Here is a 16125-nt window from a genome sequence, read left to right as displayed (position 1 = left end):
TGACTGGAAAGGGATAGAGGGAAACTTTATATTCTTATCTGGATGATAGCTACCTGGGTGCATATATTTATTAAAATTCATCAAGCTGTGTACTTAAGATTTCTGTATTTTACTGAATATGAATAATAATTCAGTAAAATATTAGCATTAAAAAAGGCAAAACAAAAATGTTAAGACCAATTTATCTATGTTAACAAAACCCTGTAGAACGCTTTGGTGTATGTTTGGAGGTAATGATATTTCTTTTTCTTTTTTCCCCCTCATTCTGTCCATAGATGAGCTATTTAGATAGCTTGAGTAAGTGACATCACCAAGAATGTGATACTATGGTGTACTAATCTTAGTGACCTGGCAGCCTGAAGATGCGCCCTGCTCCGGTTGGGAGGGTTTATTATCAAGCTGGTCCCTGGCAAGAAGGGTGGATTGGAGTTTTGCATTTCAGTGGCTTGGGGCCATCACAGAGACAAGGGAAGGAAAAAGCAGAAAATTTCCATCCCCTTCTATTTTGTCTGATGAGTCACCCTCTCTTAAGATGTGATATATAGAGGTTGCTAAGGATTTCTGTTAGCATGTTGACTTTTCCCCCTAACATTTTATTGTGAAAAAATTCAAACATAAGCAAAGTTTACTGTGAAAACCTGTATACTCAGCATCCAGATCTTACCGTTAACATTTTACTCGTTTTATCCTCATATCTGTCTATCCCTCTGTCCATCAAGTCCTCTATTTTTAAATGCATTTCAAAGTTTATTTTCCCCTAAACACTTCAACATGCATATCCTTCGCTAGATACAGTTCACTAGTTTTTCCTGGTTTTTCTTTTGCTTAAAAATTTTCATACAGTGAAGTACACAAATCTTGAGTATACTTAGTGTGTTGGTTTTTAACTTAAAAATCTCTTAGTTTTATTATTTAAAGAAAGAGAGTGTCACTCTTAGAAAGAACCCCATCGGAGCAGGTCTGGGTTTCAGTATCATTAGTCACCTGACTCCTATGTTCTCTACCAACTCCTGGCTATTCTAGTAACTTCAGACTTCCAATATTCATATCACATTAAGCAAGATTTAAACCAGGGATTTAATATTGTGATTTTGAATTCCAAAATAAAAATCATAGCATGTGGGAACTGCCATATGTAAATCCAGTGACTAGAAAATATTGCAAAAAGTTATTGTTAGGATTTCAGCTAAGCAATTCAAAACATTATAACTACTTGTGAGCCAAAGAGGCAAAATATTATTTAGGGCCGTAAAAAGCTTATAAAATTGAAGGATAGCCTAAGCTTGCTCACCACAGGCTGACCAGAAACCTGCCAGTTAAGGTTGCTAGACTTGTACACATTGAGCTGGGGAAAGATGATGTAACAATCATAGGAGCTTGGGACAGGATCCGGCAGAGGTAGTAGTAGTTGGAGGCTCAAATATCCAGTTTGCAGAGCTTGAGCTCTACAAATGTGTCTCTTTTTTGTCTATGTCTGTCAGGTCTGATCATTTAAAGTTTGTGAGAGTTTGGCTGTGCTTATTTCAGTTACAGACTTGACCATGGGTATTCAGTTAGGCTTAGGAGTCTTCATCTTAGTTTGCTTGTAACTTGGAGGGTATAAAGCCAGGTGAACTTGTTTCTCCCCAGGCTAATTTTATATGCTTTTCTTTGTTACAGAGGAATGATATCGCCATGGCAATTACAAAATTTGATCAGTTTGACTTTCTCATCGATATTGTTCCAAGAGATGAACTGAAACCTCCAAAGCGTCAGGTGAGCTGAGAAGGCGTTGCTGCTGCTGCTGACTGAAGAGCACCGTGCACACTGGTGTCAAATACGCTCCTCCTTTCTCAGCACAAGTCATTTGCTACTCCGTTTGCTTCTCTTTCTCTAGACCAGATCCATCCTTGACATCTCCTTCTGTTACTCATTTATGGATACTTTTAACTCAGTGCCTCTGAGGTATTTCAGTGAAAAGGAACTAAATGAAAATTAAAGAATTTAGTACAAACAGTAAAGTTCATTTCAGGGTATCCTAGAAAGTCTTATTAGAGTTCTTAATCTGGGCTGGGAGAATATTCCCAGTGAGTTACAGATTTTAGATTTTTCAGAAACAGCTTCTCTCTGTGCACAGTGGTGTTTGGACTGAGTGGACTTTGATTTTCTCTTTCTCTGGATTGAGGTTCTCTATGTAGTGCTCTGGCTACACATTAGAATCACCTGTTAGGGTTTAAAAAAAGACCAGTGCCCAGGCTCCACCCCTCTCCAGCTGAATCAGAATCTGAGGGGGAGGCCCAGGCATCAGTACTTTTTAAAGCTCTCCAGATGCTTTTAATGTGCAACCAAATTTGAGAACCACCACTTAAACCGCTTTCTAAGCAATCATGAGAAAGTATGTGAATGTCTGCCTTTCTCTCTCTCCTGCCTGCTCCTCTCCAAAGGTCACATCGATTGTTTTTCAGCACCTTGGGTGCATAAAGCTCTTAATTGCGATTGTAATAGACCTTTATCCTGTATATAGCTCATTGTTTTAGGCATGCAGATTGCATGGCTCATTAGTGTAGTAGAGACACTTGGGGAATAGTGGCAGAGTCTGGCAAGAGCAAAGCTTGTGCCTTGTTCTCTGCTTGTTTTGTTAATAAAATTTTAAGTATTTTTAATGAGTTGTTTCAGAGTATATTACCTTAGAAACAGAGTGATACAGTGACAACCGTTCTCCCATGCTGTCTCATGTTAATAACCAGTCAGAAAGTGTAGGAGAAGTGGGCATCCTAAAGGACATTTGTAATCCTGACCCTGCCTGGAGGCCTTTGGATTAGCAAGCCCTCTGTCGCCTCCGTAGTAGAGCAGGGTGCCTCACCGCGTCTCCGTTCTTTCTGGGCAGTCTTTGCTACTGTAAACATCCTTGACTGGAAGCTGTAAGGTGTTCAGAGGAGCTTTCAGTCGGATGTTTACAGCGGCAGGCTGCCACGGTCGTCCCCGGCTGTGCATCACCCTTGAGACATTGCAGGTTTGTGCCCATGGGCTCAATTCCTCCTCTTGGGGTGCTTCCCTCCTCTCTGAGAAGTCCGTACAACGAGAACTCAGACCACTTCTCTTCCTTCCAAAACAAGTGATACCATACACCTGCTCTCCTTGTTGAAATTTGTTTCAGAGGCCCCCTTTAAAAACAAGGTGGTAGGTTCTGTGACAAAGTCAGGTCTTGCTCACGCTCATTGTGCTAACTCCTGCTTGTTCTCTGTGGGCTGCCTGCTGAACCAACTGGCTGGAGGGAAGGGTCGTGTCCTGTCCCTTCCTCCAGAGTCCTCAGTGCTTGGCTCTCTCAGGGTGTCAGAGAGCTCCTTGTTCCATCCGAGCCTGACTCAAGATGCTGTGATCCATCTCCCTTTAAAGTGTGTCTAGCTGAAACAGCTCCTTGCTGCCTGGATTCGCTTCTTTGTAGGTGTTTAAGTCATTGATTGGCATCCTATTCGGGACAGCTGCTGCCTGGCCTTTGAAAGGTTGAGATTGCTGAAAGCTGGTCTGAAATTCTAAGATAGCACTTTTAATCCTCTGTAGACACGAAGTTTTCCCAAGCTCCAAATTGGCTGGCACCTCCTTAGTCCTTTAAAAGCGCCTACTCTCCAAAACTCACCGTTTCTGAAGGAGGCAGCAGTTCACTCTTGCTACTAAAGCGAATATACTGTTTTCTAGTCTGGGGCTGGCTGCACGACACTGTAGTGATGGCCCTAGGGTGTAATGCTGCTCATTCTCTGGCATTATTTGTCAGTCTCCATTTCTGAAAAGATTCCAAGAGCAAGCCCTCTGGTTGGGCAGGCCACTGCTAAAGCTGGGCAACTGCCCCATTCTAGATTAATCCAGTCATTCAGAGATTGTTTTAGTGCTTGGGTGATGTCCCACTGCTGGGGAAAGGAACTCGCCGGAAATATTGAGTTGCGGATCTAAGGCTCTTGACTTCTCAGAGATGCTTGGGAATTTCTCTTGTCCTTTGGGGAAGCAAGTAAAGAGCATTCAAAAGCAGAAGGTAGTTGAGGCCTGACTTCTATCCCACTAAAGCTATGAGTTGAAAGTACCTGCCCATTGAAATGTCATTTTCTCTTCACCCATTTCTTTAAACCAAGCATAATCATTCCCTTGCTAGGTCATTGGCAGAATGAGTCTTCATAATGCAGAAGAACCTTAGATGTGCCTCCTTCCGTTGGAGGGATTTGAGAAAGTCATGCCTGTTCTCACAACACAAACCTGGGTGCCTCTGCTTGATGCTCACACAGTGTCCTAGTCACTGCCTAGTTCATAGACAGTTAAGAGGGTATAGTAGGCAGCATGGGAAAGCTGTTTATGTACTCTCACAGCTTTTGGCATGGGGTATTTTGGCTTCTGAAAGGGGTATTTAAAGTTTGCTTTTTATCTGGCAAAAAGGCCATATTCACTTGCAGATCAGCTGCAGTCAGGAATAATTGGAGACAGAACAATCACAGGGCAGAGCAGGGAGTGCCTCCCTAGGCCCTGACTTCCTACAAGTTCTGGAGTCTCAGTCCTCTGTACCCTCTCATCACCCAACGGCTTTTTCAAGTTAGGTCTGGACTCTAGTGATTGATGTGTTTTATAAAATGGGAAGGGAGATCTCAGTGGCAAATAAATACATTGAACCTATTCAAGAGCTTTGAAAAGAGCAGTTGGCCTCTGTTTCTTGGCTAAGCAGGGTATCAGTATTTTATCCTTGCCTCAGCCAAGATCTAGTTGACAGGCTGACCTTTATTTATAATGCTGAGAAGTTGGAATTGAAATGGAGGTGATGTTGTCACAGTTAAGTTGTTTTGGAAACTGAGACCTAGATGAAAATAAAAGGGGGCCTCCGTTTTCTTCTGCCTCAGCATGATCATGTTCAGGGTTCACACTGTTTGGGTCTGAAGCACAGAATACATTAACCTAGAAAGTTGGTTCATGTTTGAAAACCAGCTTAGAAACCCAGAATGTTGCAAGTGTCTGCCTAGGCTGGGTGGATGACCATCAGGGAACCTCATCATGCAGAAACCCAAGTTTCTCAGATGCTAGATAACAGCAGTCCTAGTTTTAGTATCCTGGGCCACCAGTCACCAAGCAAGCAAAAGAAGGTCCCCTTCTATAGGGGACATGCACTTCTCCCCTCAGTACGGCCACAGAATTCTAGAGGTAGGCAAAGATTGTGTAGGGACTCTTTCTATTGGTAACAGCTGTTGGGTTCAAGAGACTTTGTCATTCTACAAACTTGGGTTAAAAAAGTACTTTCCTACCTCCAGCTGTCTGCCTGTTCCTACAAATCCATTCATCGTTCACCTTGTGCCTAGTGAGTGCTTACAAGGGAATGAATGGCAGGGAGAGTGGGGAGCAAGAGAAAATTAGGCTTTGCCTTCCTAGGGCTTCCATTCTAGCAGGGAAGGCAGTGAATTTGACAAGGAAGTACAGAAGTGTAATGAGGAAAGGACTGTGAAAGCACAGATTGGGGCACCTAACCTAGTGAGGGGATGGAGTCAACACCAACTTTGTAAATGTCACTTTGGGGAGCTTTGAGGCAGTCCACAGGGTTTCTATACCTTAAAGAAGCGTCTTTTCCTCTTTTCTTGAACTTGGCAAACTTAGCCCAGAATGAGGAAGTGAGTAAATTTAGCTAATATTTCTGCTCAGCCAGCCAAGTTGCTGTATGTTTCTGTTGTTTTTGTTGTCCCAGGCAGGGGCACCGTGTGTCACAGGGCCCTCCGGAGCGGACGCCAATCTCTGTGTCGGTGGTCAGGGGCTGACCAACCCCGGACCATGAGGCTGTAACCATGCTGTAGTGTGTGTAAACATCCTACACTCTCAGCTGTGAGCTCAAGGTGGCTGGGAGAGGGTTGTTTACTCCTTCTGCCATGGAAAGCGTCCACTGAAGAAGGAACAGTCTCTTCACTCAGCAGACTGGACAGAATGCGACCTCCCTAGTCAGCCAAGGCAGCACCCCAGCGGAGAGCTGTCCCTCAGGCCCCCTGGGTTGCGCTTCTGCGGCTAAGTACAACCAGAACCCGATGTGACGCTGGAGAGATGTGGCCCTCAGTGACTACAGAGCTCTCATGTGCTGTGAAAAGCTGGGCACTTGCCTACCAGTGCTCTTGATCCTGACCTTTGATTCTGAAATTGCAACCCAGCAAAAGCCCAATTTCCCTTTCCCTTGTTCTGCCCCTTCAGAGGTAGTAAGAACAAAATTAAGAGAGTACTGCCTCTTTGGGAGATTGGAGCCGGCCTGAGAGCATGATGTTTGGGTAGCATCTTCCCAGTGCTCGCAATTAGCACTGTTCTCAGATCACAGGCCTTGACAGCATTTACTGACAAGCACTGCTGGTGCGTGGTTTTAGTTACGGTAATTATTTGCTCATTTGCAACTCATCACGCAATGGGTGATTACTCTGTACTTCAGAAAATTGGCTGTATGTTTTGTGAAGCCTATGGAATCTGTTATTTTTAGTTTGATTTAGCACAACCGGTCTCTTCGAATTCCACTTTCCCTTGGCTTCAAATGTGGAGAGCTCAGCATTCAGCAGGCAACTGCGCACAGCCTGTTTGGGGGAAGAATGGAAATTCACTGTGGCGGCTGCTGAGTCAGTTCTTTTCCTCTTACCTGCCTCTCCTTCTACCCCACAGGAGGAGGTGCGCCAGTCTGTGACTCCTGCAGAGCCCGTCCAGTACTACTTCACGCTGGCTCAGCAGCCCACTGCCGTCCAAGTCCAGGGGCAGCAGCAAGGCCAGCAGACCACCAGCTCCACAACCACCATCCAGCCTGGGCAGATCATCATCGCGCAGCCTCAGCAGGGCCAGGTCTGTGCGCTCTGAAGGGCTCCTGCACAGCAAGGTAGCCTCTCTTAGGTTTGGGATGGGGAGAGCTTGACTAGAGCAAAGAGGGAGTCAAATCATCATAGAACACTGGATTTGAAGTCTGGAAACCTGGACTTTTCCCCAGATTCAGCTACTGAGATGACATGTCATTCTAATCTCTCTGGGTCCTGGTTTCCTCATGGGTCAGATGAGGAAAGTGAGGTGGACAAGATGTTCTTCAGGATCCCTGTGAGCTAAGAAATTTTAGAAGGAAAAACGTATAATGCCCTTATGAAGAGTAGTGGCATCTTTGTAGAAAGTATTTTAAGTGGACTCCATGCCTGCTGTCTGTGTGCCTGCACCAGAATTGGAATTTGTACCCTTAAGAAGGAGGTCAGACATCATTACCAGCTTGCATACCTTTCCTTCCCGTCTCCCCGTCCTTCCTCTGTCCTACCATATTTGTGTCAAGTGACCTTCTCTTTTTGCAATAGTAATCATAAGACTCTTTCTCTCCCCAACAGTATTGTTGTGAGGGCGGTAACATCCACATTTGCTGGGATCATGAGAGGCTACAGAGAACTCTTAAGTCCAAATTCCTGTCAATCATTAATTAATTTATTCATCAACTATTGAGCATCCTCTGTAGATAAAGTCCTATGCTATGTCTTGGGGATATAAGCATGAATAAAACAGTCCCTATTTTTAAGAATTCACATCTAGTTGGGGCTACAAATACTTAAAGATTATACCACCACGTGGGAAGTGTAAGATATTCTTAGGATTGTGTAGAGGGTGTTATGGGAGCACATTCAAAAGGGGTACCTAACAAAGATGTGAGGGAGGTGGTAGAAGAGGATGTCAGAGAAGGTTCCCTGAAGGGAATAAGGTGAGTCTTAGAGGAAATAATGGAAATGAATCAAAGAGGGGAAGGAGGGCTTTCCCAGTGAGGGCACAGCACAAGCAAAGGCTTAGAGGTGAGAAACAGCACAGGGAGTGAAGGGAACGTCAGGTCAGCTTGGGGAACATCTAGGCAAGTTGAAAAGATAGAGGACACATCCTAGACAGCCTTGTGTATTCTAGTAAGGAACTGAGTTTGCCTAGAAGAAAAAAATTGAGGCAGAGGTAGATTTAAATAATTATGACTTTAGGATTTAGTCCTTGTTCATTTTTTTTATCCAAATAACAGACATTTATTGAGCACTTACTCTTTGCTAGACACCATGCTAGGCAGGAGGGGCTCAAAGGTGGTCGCAGCCCAGTCCCTGCCTCAGGGTGTTCACTGCACCATGATGTCTAAGGGGTCTTCTTTGGCTAATGCTTGTGCCTTTGCAGTGGCGAGAGCTTTACCTGCCAAAGGCTTGATTCCTTTAGAGAGCGAACTTCAAGGGAGGCTGCCAAGGACGGGTTCTGATTGCCTGATCATCCTAAGGAGCTCATGGCTGTTGTGCTCCGACAGCAGGGCACACCATACGTGATTTGATAGTTGCCATGCTAACACAAGCCCTCATTTTCCTGAAATGATTTAGAAATACCTTGGCAATCCTCTTGGGAAATTTTGGTTAATACAGTACAGTGATGAGTTGGCAATGTGCATTTTTTTCAGTCAGTGAGAATTGCATCTCTCCTCTGCCACCCCAGACTTGCTCAGTTTGGAGCTGATAAGGCTTATGAGGATGGTGAAGTTGGTCCCTCTCAGCATCTCCCAGCTGTTGTTTCACTGTCCTGCTGGTTCAGGTTGGCCTTGTTCTGTGTCACACCTCCCTAGACCCATAGTAGTGGCTGTTTTAAGTGCAAATATCCAGAATGCATATTAAAGTTAAAAGGAAAGCATATTTTGGTTAAGTGAATCCTGTGTTTTATATCATAAAATTGGCAACTTTTACTCCTGAAGGTTTGAGGAATAGACTGAGTTGCAAATTGTGGTGTGAGAACGGGAGATGTTTGCCATTGTCCTAGCTCACTGCATATATTTTTATATAGATTTCTCTGTCATCTTTCTTCCCTACCCTCCTGCAGTTTATAGTACTTTCTCCTTCCCTCGTAATCCCTTGAATCTCGTCTGTAGTTCCCAGAACACGGCCCCTTCCCTTGTAACTTTAGATGCACAGTAGACCTATGCAGTCAGAATGTAAGAGCATCAGAATAGCAACATCGATTGAAGTCCATGATTCATTGAGACTCCCAGAGTCTTCTTATTAAGCTGATTCTTAATTCAGAGTGGGGAGAGATCATGTCCAAATCGGGGGGCTGGGGGTTCAGGTGTAGTTTAAAGTCTTCGCCCTCTTCCCACTACCGCCCCCATCACCACCACCCACGACCACCACCAGGTGAGCAAGATATGCTGGGCTCAGTGCTCCAGGTCATCTGTGAAGGTCATGTCTAGGGCTAAAATTTTGAGATTTGAAGAAATGACTGACCGACTTTTTTGGCAGTTCAAGTCTTTAGCGTCTCTCAAAGGAGCAAGTTTCCTAGGACTACAGTCCACTAATTGTGTGCGAGAGACGCAGAACCTGCCAAGTCAGTGACAGAAATTTCTTAAATCTGAGCTTCCTGTTTCTAGAAAGTTGAAGTTCTTACTTTCTTAAATTCTGTTACTTAGGGGTGGCCTCAGTTAAGATCCAGGTCTTAAGACTGTCAAGTTGTTAACAGTGTTTGCCTCTCCTGTGCAAAGCTGTGTTGTGATCCAGGGCAGTGAGCTGGCCAGTGTGGGCTGGAGTTGCTCTGCTGCTTGAATGAGGGTGAAAGCCAGTGTGCACTTAATTTTCCTGCCAGTGTCTTGCAGCCTAAGGAGGAGCCAGGATCCTGAACTTAGTAAATTCATACTGACCCCACCTTCCATTTAGTTTGCCCTTCAAATTCTCCTGCTCCACATTTGAATTTGGCCATTTCTCAAGTGAACTATCATGGTTGCTTTTGATTCTTTTGTACCGTTTATGCCTTTCTATCATTGAAGGGGTGTGAAAAGGCGCAACATTTGGAGCATAGAGATGTTTGGGGCCTAGGCAAATGTTCTGTACTACAAGCCTAAAAATCTGTTTGGCTTTCCTATCTTTTATTTTGGAGAGGGACTTTTTAACAGTGCTCTAAGCCCAAAGGACTCTGTAGGTTGAGTATTTTTGTTAGAGTTGAGATGAGTTCGGGCATTCATGGAGGGGGTTTGCTCCTAGTTAAGTGCTCCCTGTTAACCCCTTGGTAAGCCTGCTGGCTCTGAGTAAGAGCTCAATCAGCTTTCTCATGACCCCTCTTTCCAGACCACACCCGTGACCATGCAGGTCGGAGAAGGTCAGCAGGTGCAGATTGTCCAGGCCCAGCCTCAGGGTCAAGCCCAGCAGGCCCAGAGTGGCACTGGACAGACCATGCAGGTGATGCAGCAGATCATCACGAACACAGGAGAGATCCAGCAAATTCCGGTAAGCTCCGCCCTGCCTCCAGCTCTGCGTGGCACCATGCTCTGTGTTACAACGGGAGATATTAAAGATCTTATACACACACACACACACACACACACAGACTATTGTGTCTATGTACGTCTACACACACACACTGTTTTTTAACCTATATTCCCATCACCCCAGAACACAACTTGCTCCACTGTTTACTCACTGCTTTCGTTTAATCCAGGTTTGAGTTCACCACTATGGGGCAGCTCCTCTCAATTTCCCCTCACTCCACCTACGCAGAGAAATCGTTGTAACCACTGTTCCATGCCAAGCCCAAAGGCCCTGTGAGGCAGTCCTGCCTTTTGATTAGCAGAGAATGGGAGGGAGGTGTTTAGGGAAGGCCATAAATACACTTGTTGCATATTCATGAGTCAGTTCCCAGTGGAGCCTGCAGCAAAGTGTATTTTTGGCTTTCGTTTAACTTATCCATTCCTTCACTGTGGACTGCTGCTTCCTGTGTGCCTTGAGGGATTTCATTTCTTAGATTTGTTGACTTTTTTACTTGTACTTGTTCTTTTGTAAAAAGTGTCCTTGTCTTAACACTTGCCATCTATACATTGGTCATTTTGCCACCAAAAAATATGGAAAGTGAGTGACATGGAACAGTCCTTCTATTTCCTGCCCCTGCCCTTCCTATTGTAAATGAAATGTAGGCAGATACAGAAACTCACTTGAACTTGGTTAACCACTTCCTCTTTGAAAAAAGCTCAAAAAGTGCCTTCAACTCTGTTTTTGGAACTGTTCTTTTTATTTACAGAGTAATAGGCCAAGAGAAAGCTTAGGAAAGTGGAGAATGTCTGTCTCTCACACACACACTCCCTCTCCCCTCCCCACCGCCTCTCCCTCCCCCTCCCTCCGCCTCCCTCCCTCTCCCTCCCTGCCCCTCTCTCTCCCCCTCTCTCTCCCTCTCTCTCCCTCTCTCCCCCTCTCTCTCCCTCTCTCTCCCTCTCTCCCCCCTTTCTCCCTCTCTCTCCCCCACACATGCATGATATGCATCACTTCCAGGTGCCTTGCTCCACTGTTTCGGCCAACCCGAGACCTCTCTCTTGAATGGTTCTCATTTCTGCATGTGAAAGCACCAGAACAAGTTCATTTAAGCCAGAGAAGAGCTCCCACTTTGCAGTAACTTTTACTCGAGTGTTTTAACCCTCTGGGACACAGAGCTTTAGCACAAAAGATTTTTTGCGGAATTCAGAACCTCGTCTTCACTGTTCTCAGATACCTTCTGCAGGACTTAGCAGTTCTCTACTCAGAGTGCTCACAATAGTGATGACCTTCAGGAAGAAAACCTTGCTTCCCTTTTGAAAGCCCAGTGAGTAGGCTTATTTGCTCTGTAATTAACGTAGAAAAGCTGTGAGGATCCTCAGACCTATCCTTGTGGTAGACGAACTGAAGGCCAGAGCATCGCCAGATTAGACATCTAATTAGGCATTTAACCCAAGCCTAAAAGAAGAGCTGCTTGCTTCTAAGAACTGCTTGGAACTATTTGGCTTACGGCTTTTCAGTCACATCTGAGTTTTTGCAAAGAGCTCTTCCCACCTGGGAAATGTCAAATCCCCATGGCTGTCAGTGCACCTTCCCCCACTCCTAGGACCAGGCTTTAGCCTTTCGGCTCCTGCTCCGTGGCCGGAGTTCTGCTGACTCCTGGGACCAGCCACCGTCAGTCTCGGCAGATGAGGTTTCCCAAGCCTCCACCCGGCTGTCTTCATCCCCACAAACAACTCAACATTGGCGCCTGGAAGCTGCATTATGGAATTTAGGTGGGGAGTTTAGGCTTGGCATCACAACTTCCCAGGAGCTCCTCTTGGCATAGTCTCAGGGAAGAAATGACTGCAAGTCACGGTATCTTGCCTTGCCCTATCTGCTTTGAACCAGATTCTTAATGGGTTTGGATTTTGTGTCCCTCCATCGTAAGCGGACAATTCTGGTCTACCAAGATCTTCAGTGTCACTCTTTTCTTATTAGTTCAAATCCTCTTTGAGACTGGAAGTTTCAGAGAAGCCGTTTGATTTAACACTGCATACAGGAGTGCAGCTTCATCCTATCAGCATTTTCCTCATGGGAGTAAAATTCCCTGCAATGAAGTTAGCTCTTAAAGGCAAGGGGAAAATTTGCTCCAGGACAAAGACGCGTGACTTGCCTCTTAGCCTCAAGAAGCTCACCTTTGCAACAGAGACAGGCTGGGCAGCCAGATAGAGAAAGAGACCCAATCTGCCAGTCCTCCTGGACCCTCTTTCACCCCCAAATCCCGAGTGTGAGTGCAGTCCTCTTCTGCTGACTGTGTTCTCTGCTGAGCCACAGTTCTCTCACGTTGTAACCGCCTTGGTCGTCTCTTCATCCTCACGCTCGAAGCACTAATACTTGCATGGTACACTGGAGCGTTAAGAGCCCGAGTTAATGCTTTAGCACACAATTAAATGCAGCATGTGATATTATTGTATTATCTGAGATTTAATCTTAGGCATGAGGGACTCGAAGGGCATTTTTGTAGCTTTGGTTTCCCATGATGGGGTTTTCTGTGAAAGGTTTGTTGATTCAGCTTCCCCTTGGGAGGTGTTTGGCCAGAAGCTAGTGCTGAACACCAAGGATCCTAAAAGTCCCACAGACCCCCATTGGTCCTGGCTCTTGGGGACAGAGATGGCAAGGCAGGCCAGCGTTTTCTTCCAACATGTACAGCATGGGGTTGGGCAGTACTGGGGCTGTGACACAGAGTGATGGCTGTCTGCTTTGGTCTCCTGGAGGACACTGGAGCTCTTCTCAATATTAGAGCAGCCGTCCTGGGAACTGGGGTGGGGAAGTGTGGGGATGGAGGGGAGAAAGGCCCACACTTAGGGTACAAGCATTCCAATCATGTCAGGCAGTCTTTGGGATAAAATCCTAAGATAAACTGTGGGCAGACAGCTAAGAGCCAGTGAATGTTGAGGGTGGAGCCATGGTGTTCTCACATATGTGCCCAGATCCCCTGGGAACTGTTTCCCAAGTCCCTTCAGGGAACATATCTTCTTTTGTGTTGTGTGACTTGTGAGGTGGAGATGTTATGGTTTTTCTTGTTTTGACCTCTCTTAAAGAGGAACTTTTCAGGGGGTGGTAGGGGACAGTCACCATCTCTGGTCATGGAAAGTTTGCCCGTTTGAGGTTGCACTCAGTCTGTGGTCTGTTGTCTCTGCCCTGCCCTAGGTGCAGCTGAATGCCGGCCAGCTGCAGTATATTCGCTTAGCCCAGCCTGTATCAGGCACCCAAGTCGTGCAGGGACAGATCCAGACGCTTGCCACCAATGCTCAACAGGTATGTGCCACAGAGGTGCAGGGCTTGAGTTGGGGACCAGCAGGAGCTGGCTTGTAACTGGAAAGGAGTGCTCAGCACGCAGCCCTCCCACCAGCTCATCTTTCATCTTCCCTCCACACCCTGCACGTCTATTCTGCACCCCAAGGAGCAGATGGGGTTTATTGGAGGATTGGATTCAAAATGTCTCTCTTAGCATCATCTTCTCAAGGGACACAAATGCAAGGCAAAGGAAGTCTCAAGGATACTTGAAGAAAGCCTGATGTCTCTGTGTGCATGTCTGACCAGAGGAAGCGTTTTGACAGACTGCCTCCTAGTCAGGCTGAGTTTCCATCTTGAAACCCGAAGAGCTGTTGTGTTCTGGCGCCCCCCCGTGCCTTTGGACAGCTTGCTCAGATTTTACCTCCTCGTGGACCCCTCATCTGCTCTCATGCCCTGAGACGCTGAAGGCCGTGGGCCACAGGTGCTCAGGGGGCTGCTTCCCTGAGCTTGGGGGTTGAGGGATGTTGGCATCATTTGTAGGGGATGGGGGATGCTGGTCAGGGAGAGGCATTGCTATCGGATTCCTTTGCCTCAGACCCAAAAAAAGCAGCTATCGTTTAAGAGCTGGACCTGTCTGGCCCCGTTGCGTTCCTGGTGATGTGTCTACTGACAGTGGTGACAGAGCTGAGTTTGTAGAGCAGGCCTCTAAAGATCTCATTTGGAAAAATAGCAGGAATGAGCCAAAAGCAAGGCTTCTGAGCTCCGTATAGTCTCTGGGATCATTAAAGGGTCCACTCTAAATCCATTCCTTGGCTTGCAGAAGGACTTGGGCTTTTCATTAATTTCCTTGAGGCTCAGTGACACGGAATCACATCTCAAGACTGGTTACCACCCCTTTGGTACCCCCCTCTCTGAGTCTCTTTTTTTAAAAAGAAAAACTTGTAAGATTCTAACCTGGGGTCCAAAAACCTTTTATGGCATGGGGGTGGGAGGAAATGAAAAGAGTTCTTGGTTTCCCAGAGGTCAGTTTTGGGACCAGAAACTAAAGCCAGGGAGAGTTGGATGTACAGAGAGGTGGGAGAGAAGCAAGAAGATACACCTGGGGGCTGTCAGAGTCTGCATAACAACAGATTGTAATTGTGACAACCTAGTACTTAGTAGCTGCTCGTAAATGTTTGTTGAATGAATGCTGAATAAGTAATAATGTAAATGGAATTTAAAGGTAAATGAAACTTTCTTCTCAGCTTATGTGAGGGGCACTCCTGCTGGCCACAGGGCACAGTTAACCTCATCTATAAGGAATCTTCTCCATTTGTCTCATGGTCATTCATTTATTCTGCAGACATTTCTTGAATACTTCCTTTGCACTGAGAAGCGTAAAGACAAAACTTAGCCCCTGCCCTAAAGCAGCTTATAGAGTGGTGGGAGGAGAAAGACCCAAAACAGGAAGAGTTGCAAGAAACCCTCACACCTGAGAGAGTCAGAGGCGCTTTCCCATCGTCGCCTTCTTGCTCCTCACAGCCTCACATGCAGGCCTGGTGGGTGATTTTTGGCCATTGTGAGGACACTCGAGAGGACAGTCCTTACCTTGCAGGTTGGCTGTGATGATTGCAGGAGATGGTACACAGAGGACGTTACTAGCCAAATGTTCCACAGATACACATAGGCACACAGGCACATGTCAATCTTCTTTCTAGTCTCCCAGGCTGTCTCCAGCAGCTGGCATTCTATGATGCAGTGCTACATGTCAGTAAATTTCTTTGAAAATCCCCACATAAGATTTTAAGTACATGTGATAAATGTTTTCCTTGCTACCGCCCCCTCCACCCCTGCTGCCCCTCCTTCCCCTTGCCTAGAGGGCTGCACGTGGCCTCTCTCGGAAAAAGTACTTCATGGGTTTGGCACAAGGGCTTCCAGGGCCAAGGCCACCTGCTCGCCAGGGTGTTTCATATTCCAGTCAGATATCTGGGTGATAGGGGTTTGGTTTGGAGCCCACCTTCTAAGAATGAAAGAGACCACTTGGCTCTTTGCTTAATGTTTTGCAACCTGCCTTCACTGGCTGAAAGACAGACTCTTAGGGTTTCTGCCTAAACCATAAATGTTATGCTCTGTCATGTTGGCGCCTAGGAGCAAGGTGTTTTGTTTGGCTTGAGCCTCAGCCCCAGAAAGACCTTGCAGTGAAGGTGGGAGAGTAGATGGACATTACAAGAGATGCTTGTAGAAGTAGTATATTACATGCTCCACGGTCCTCTACATGGTGCCGGCTCTGAGTAGCCATCAGTGCTGGGGGGCGAAGAGGGACCCCTGCTCTCCTCCTACTCATCAAGCATGTGTTCAATGCCAGTTCTCCTTCTGGGCACTTTTATATGCATTGTCTCATTTGATCTTCACAACTCTCTCCTTGGTGGTGGGCTGGTGGACGAGACCCTGCAGCTGACATGCCTGCTCTGTCATCTTGATTCCTACAGATCACACAGACAGAGGTCCAGCAAGGACAGCAGCAGTTCAGCCAGTTCACAGATGGACAGGTAGGACACCCAGCCTGGGGAGGGGCAGAGGGTGAGGAGTTGTGGGGAGTAGTGGGTGATATCTGTGAGTTTGGATGGTTAGGGCA

At 46.2% G+C, this 16125-nt stretch overlaps 1 protein-coding gene across 23 annotated transcripts in view; it reads left to right on the top strand.

Annotated features, from left to right (window-relative positions):
- The window catches only part of NFYC (nuclear transcription factor Y subunit gamma), a 63396-nt gene that overhangs the window by 45679 nt on the left and 1592 nt on the right, over positions 1-16125 (top strand). For all 23 annotated transcript variants that reach the window (XM_044770485.2, XM_070510210.1, XM_044770481.2 and 20 more), the window contains 5 exons: positions 1660-1755; positions 6634-6807; positions 10059-10217; positions 13425-13532; positions 15980-16039. In XM_044770485.2, coding sequence (XP_044626420.1) covers positions 1660-1755; positions 6634-6807; positions 10059-10217; positions 13425-13532; positions 15980-16039 — 597 coding nt within the window. The remainder of the gene's footprint in view (positions 1-1659; positions 1756-6633; positions 6808-10058; positions 10218-13424; positions 13533-15979; positions 16040-16125) is intronic.

This window comes from Equus asinus, chromosome 5, assembly GCF_041296235.1.
Source record: "Equus asinus isolate D_3611 breed Donkey chromosome 5, EquAss-T2T_v2, whole genome shotgun sequence".
NCBI lineage: Eukaryota > Metazoa > Chordata > Mammalia > Perissodactyla > Equidae > Equus > Equus asinus.
This window is presented reverse-complemented; position numbering and strand designations above follow the sequence as displayed.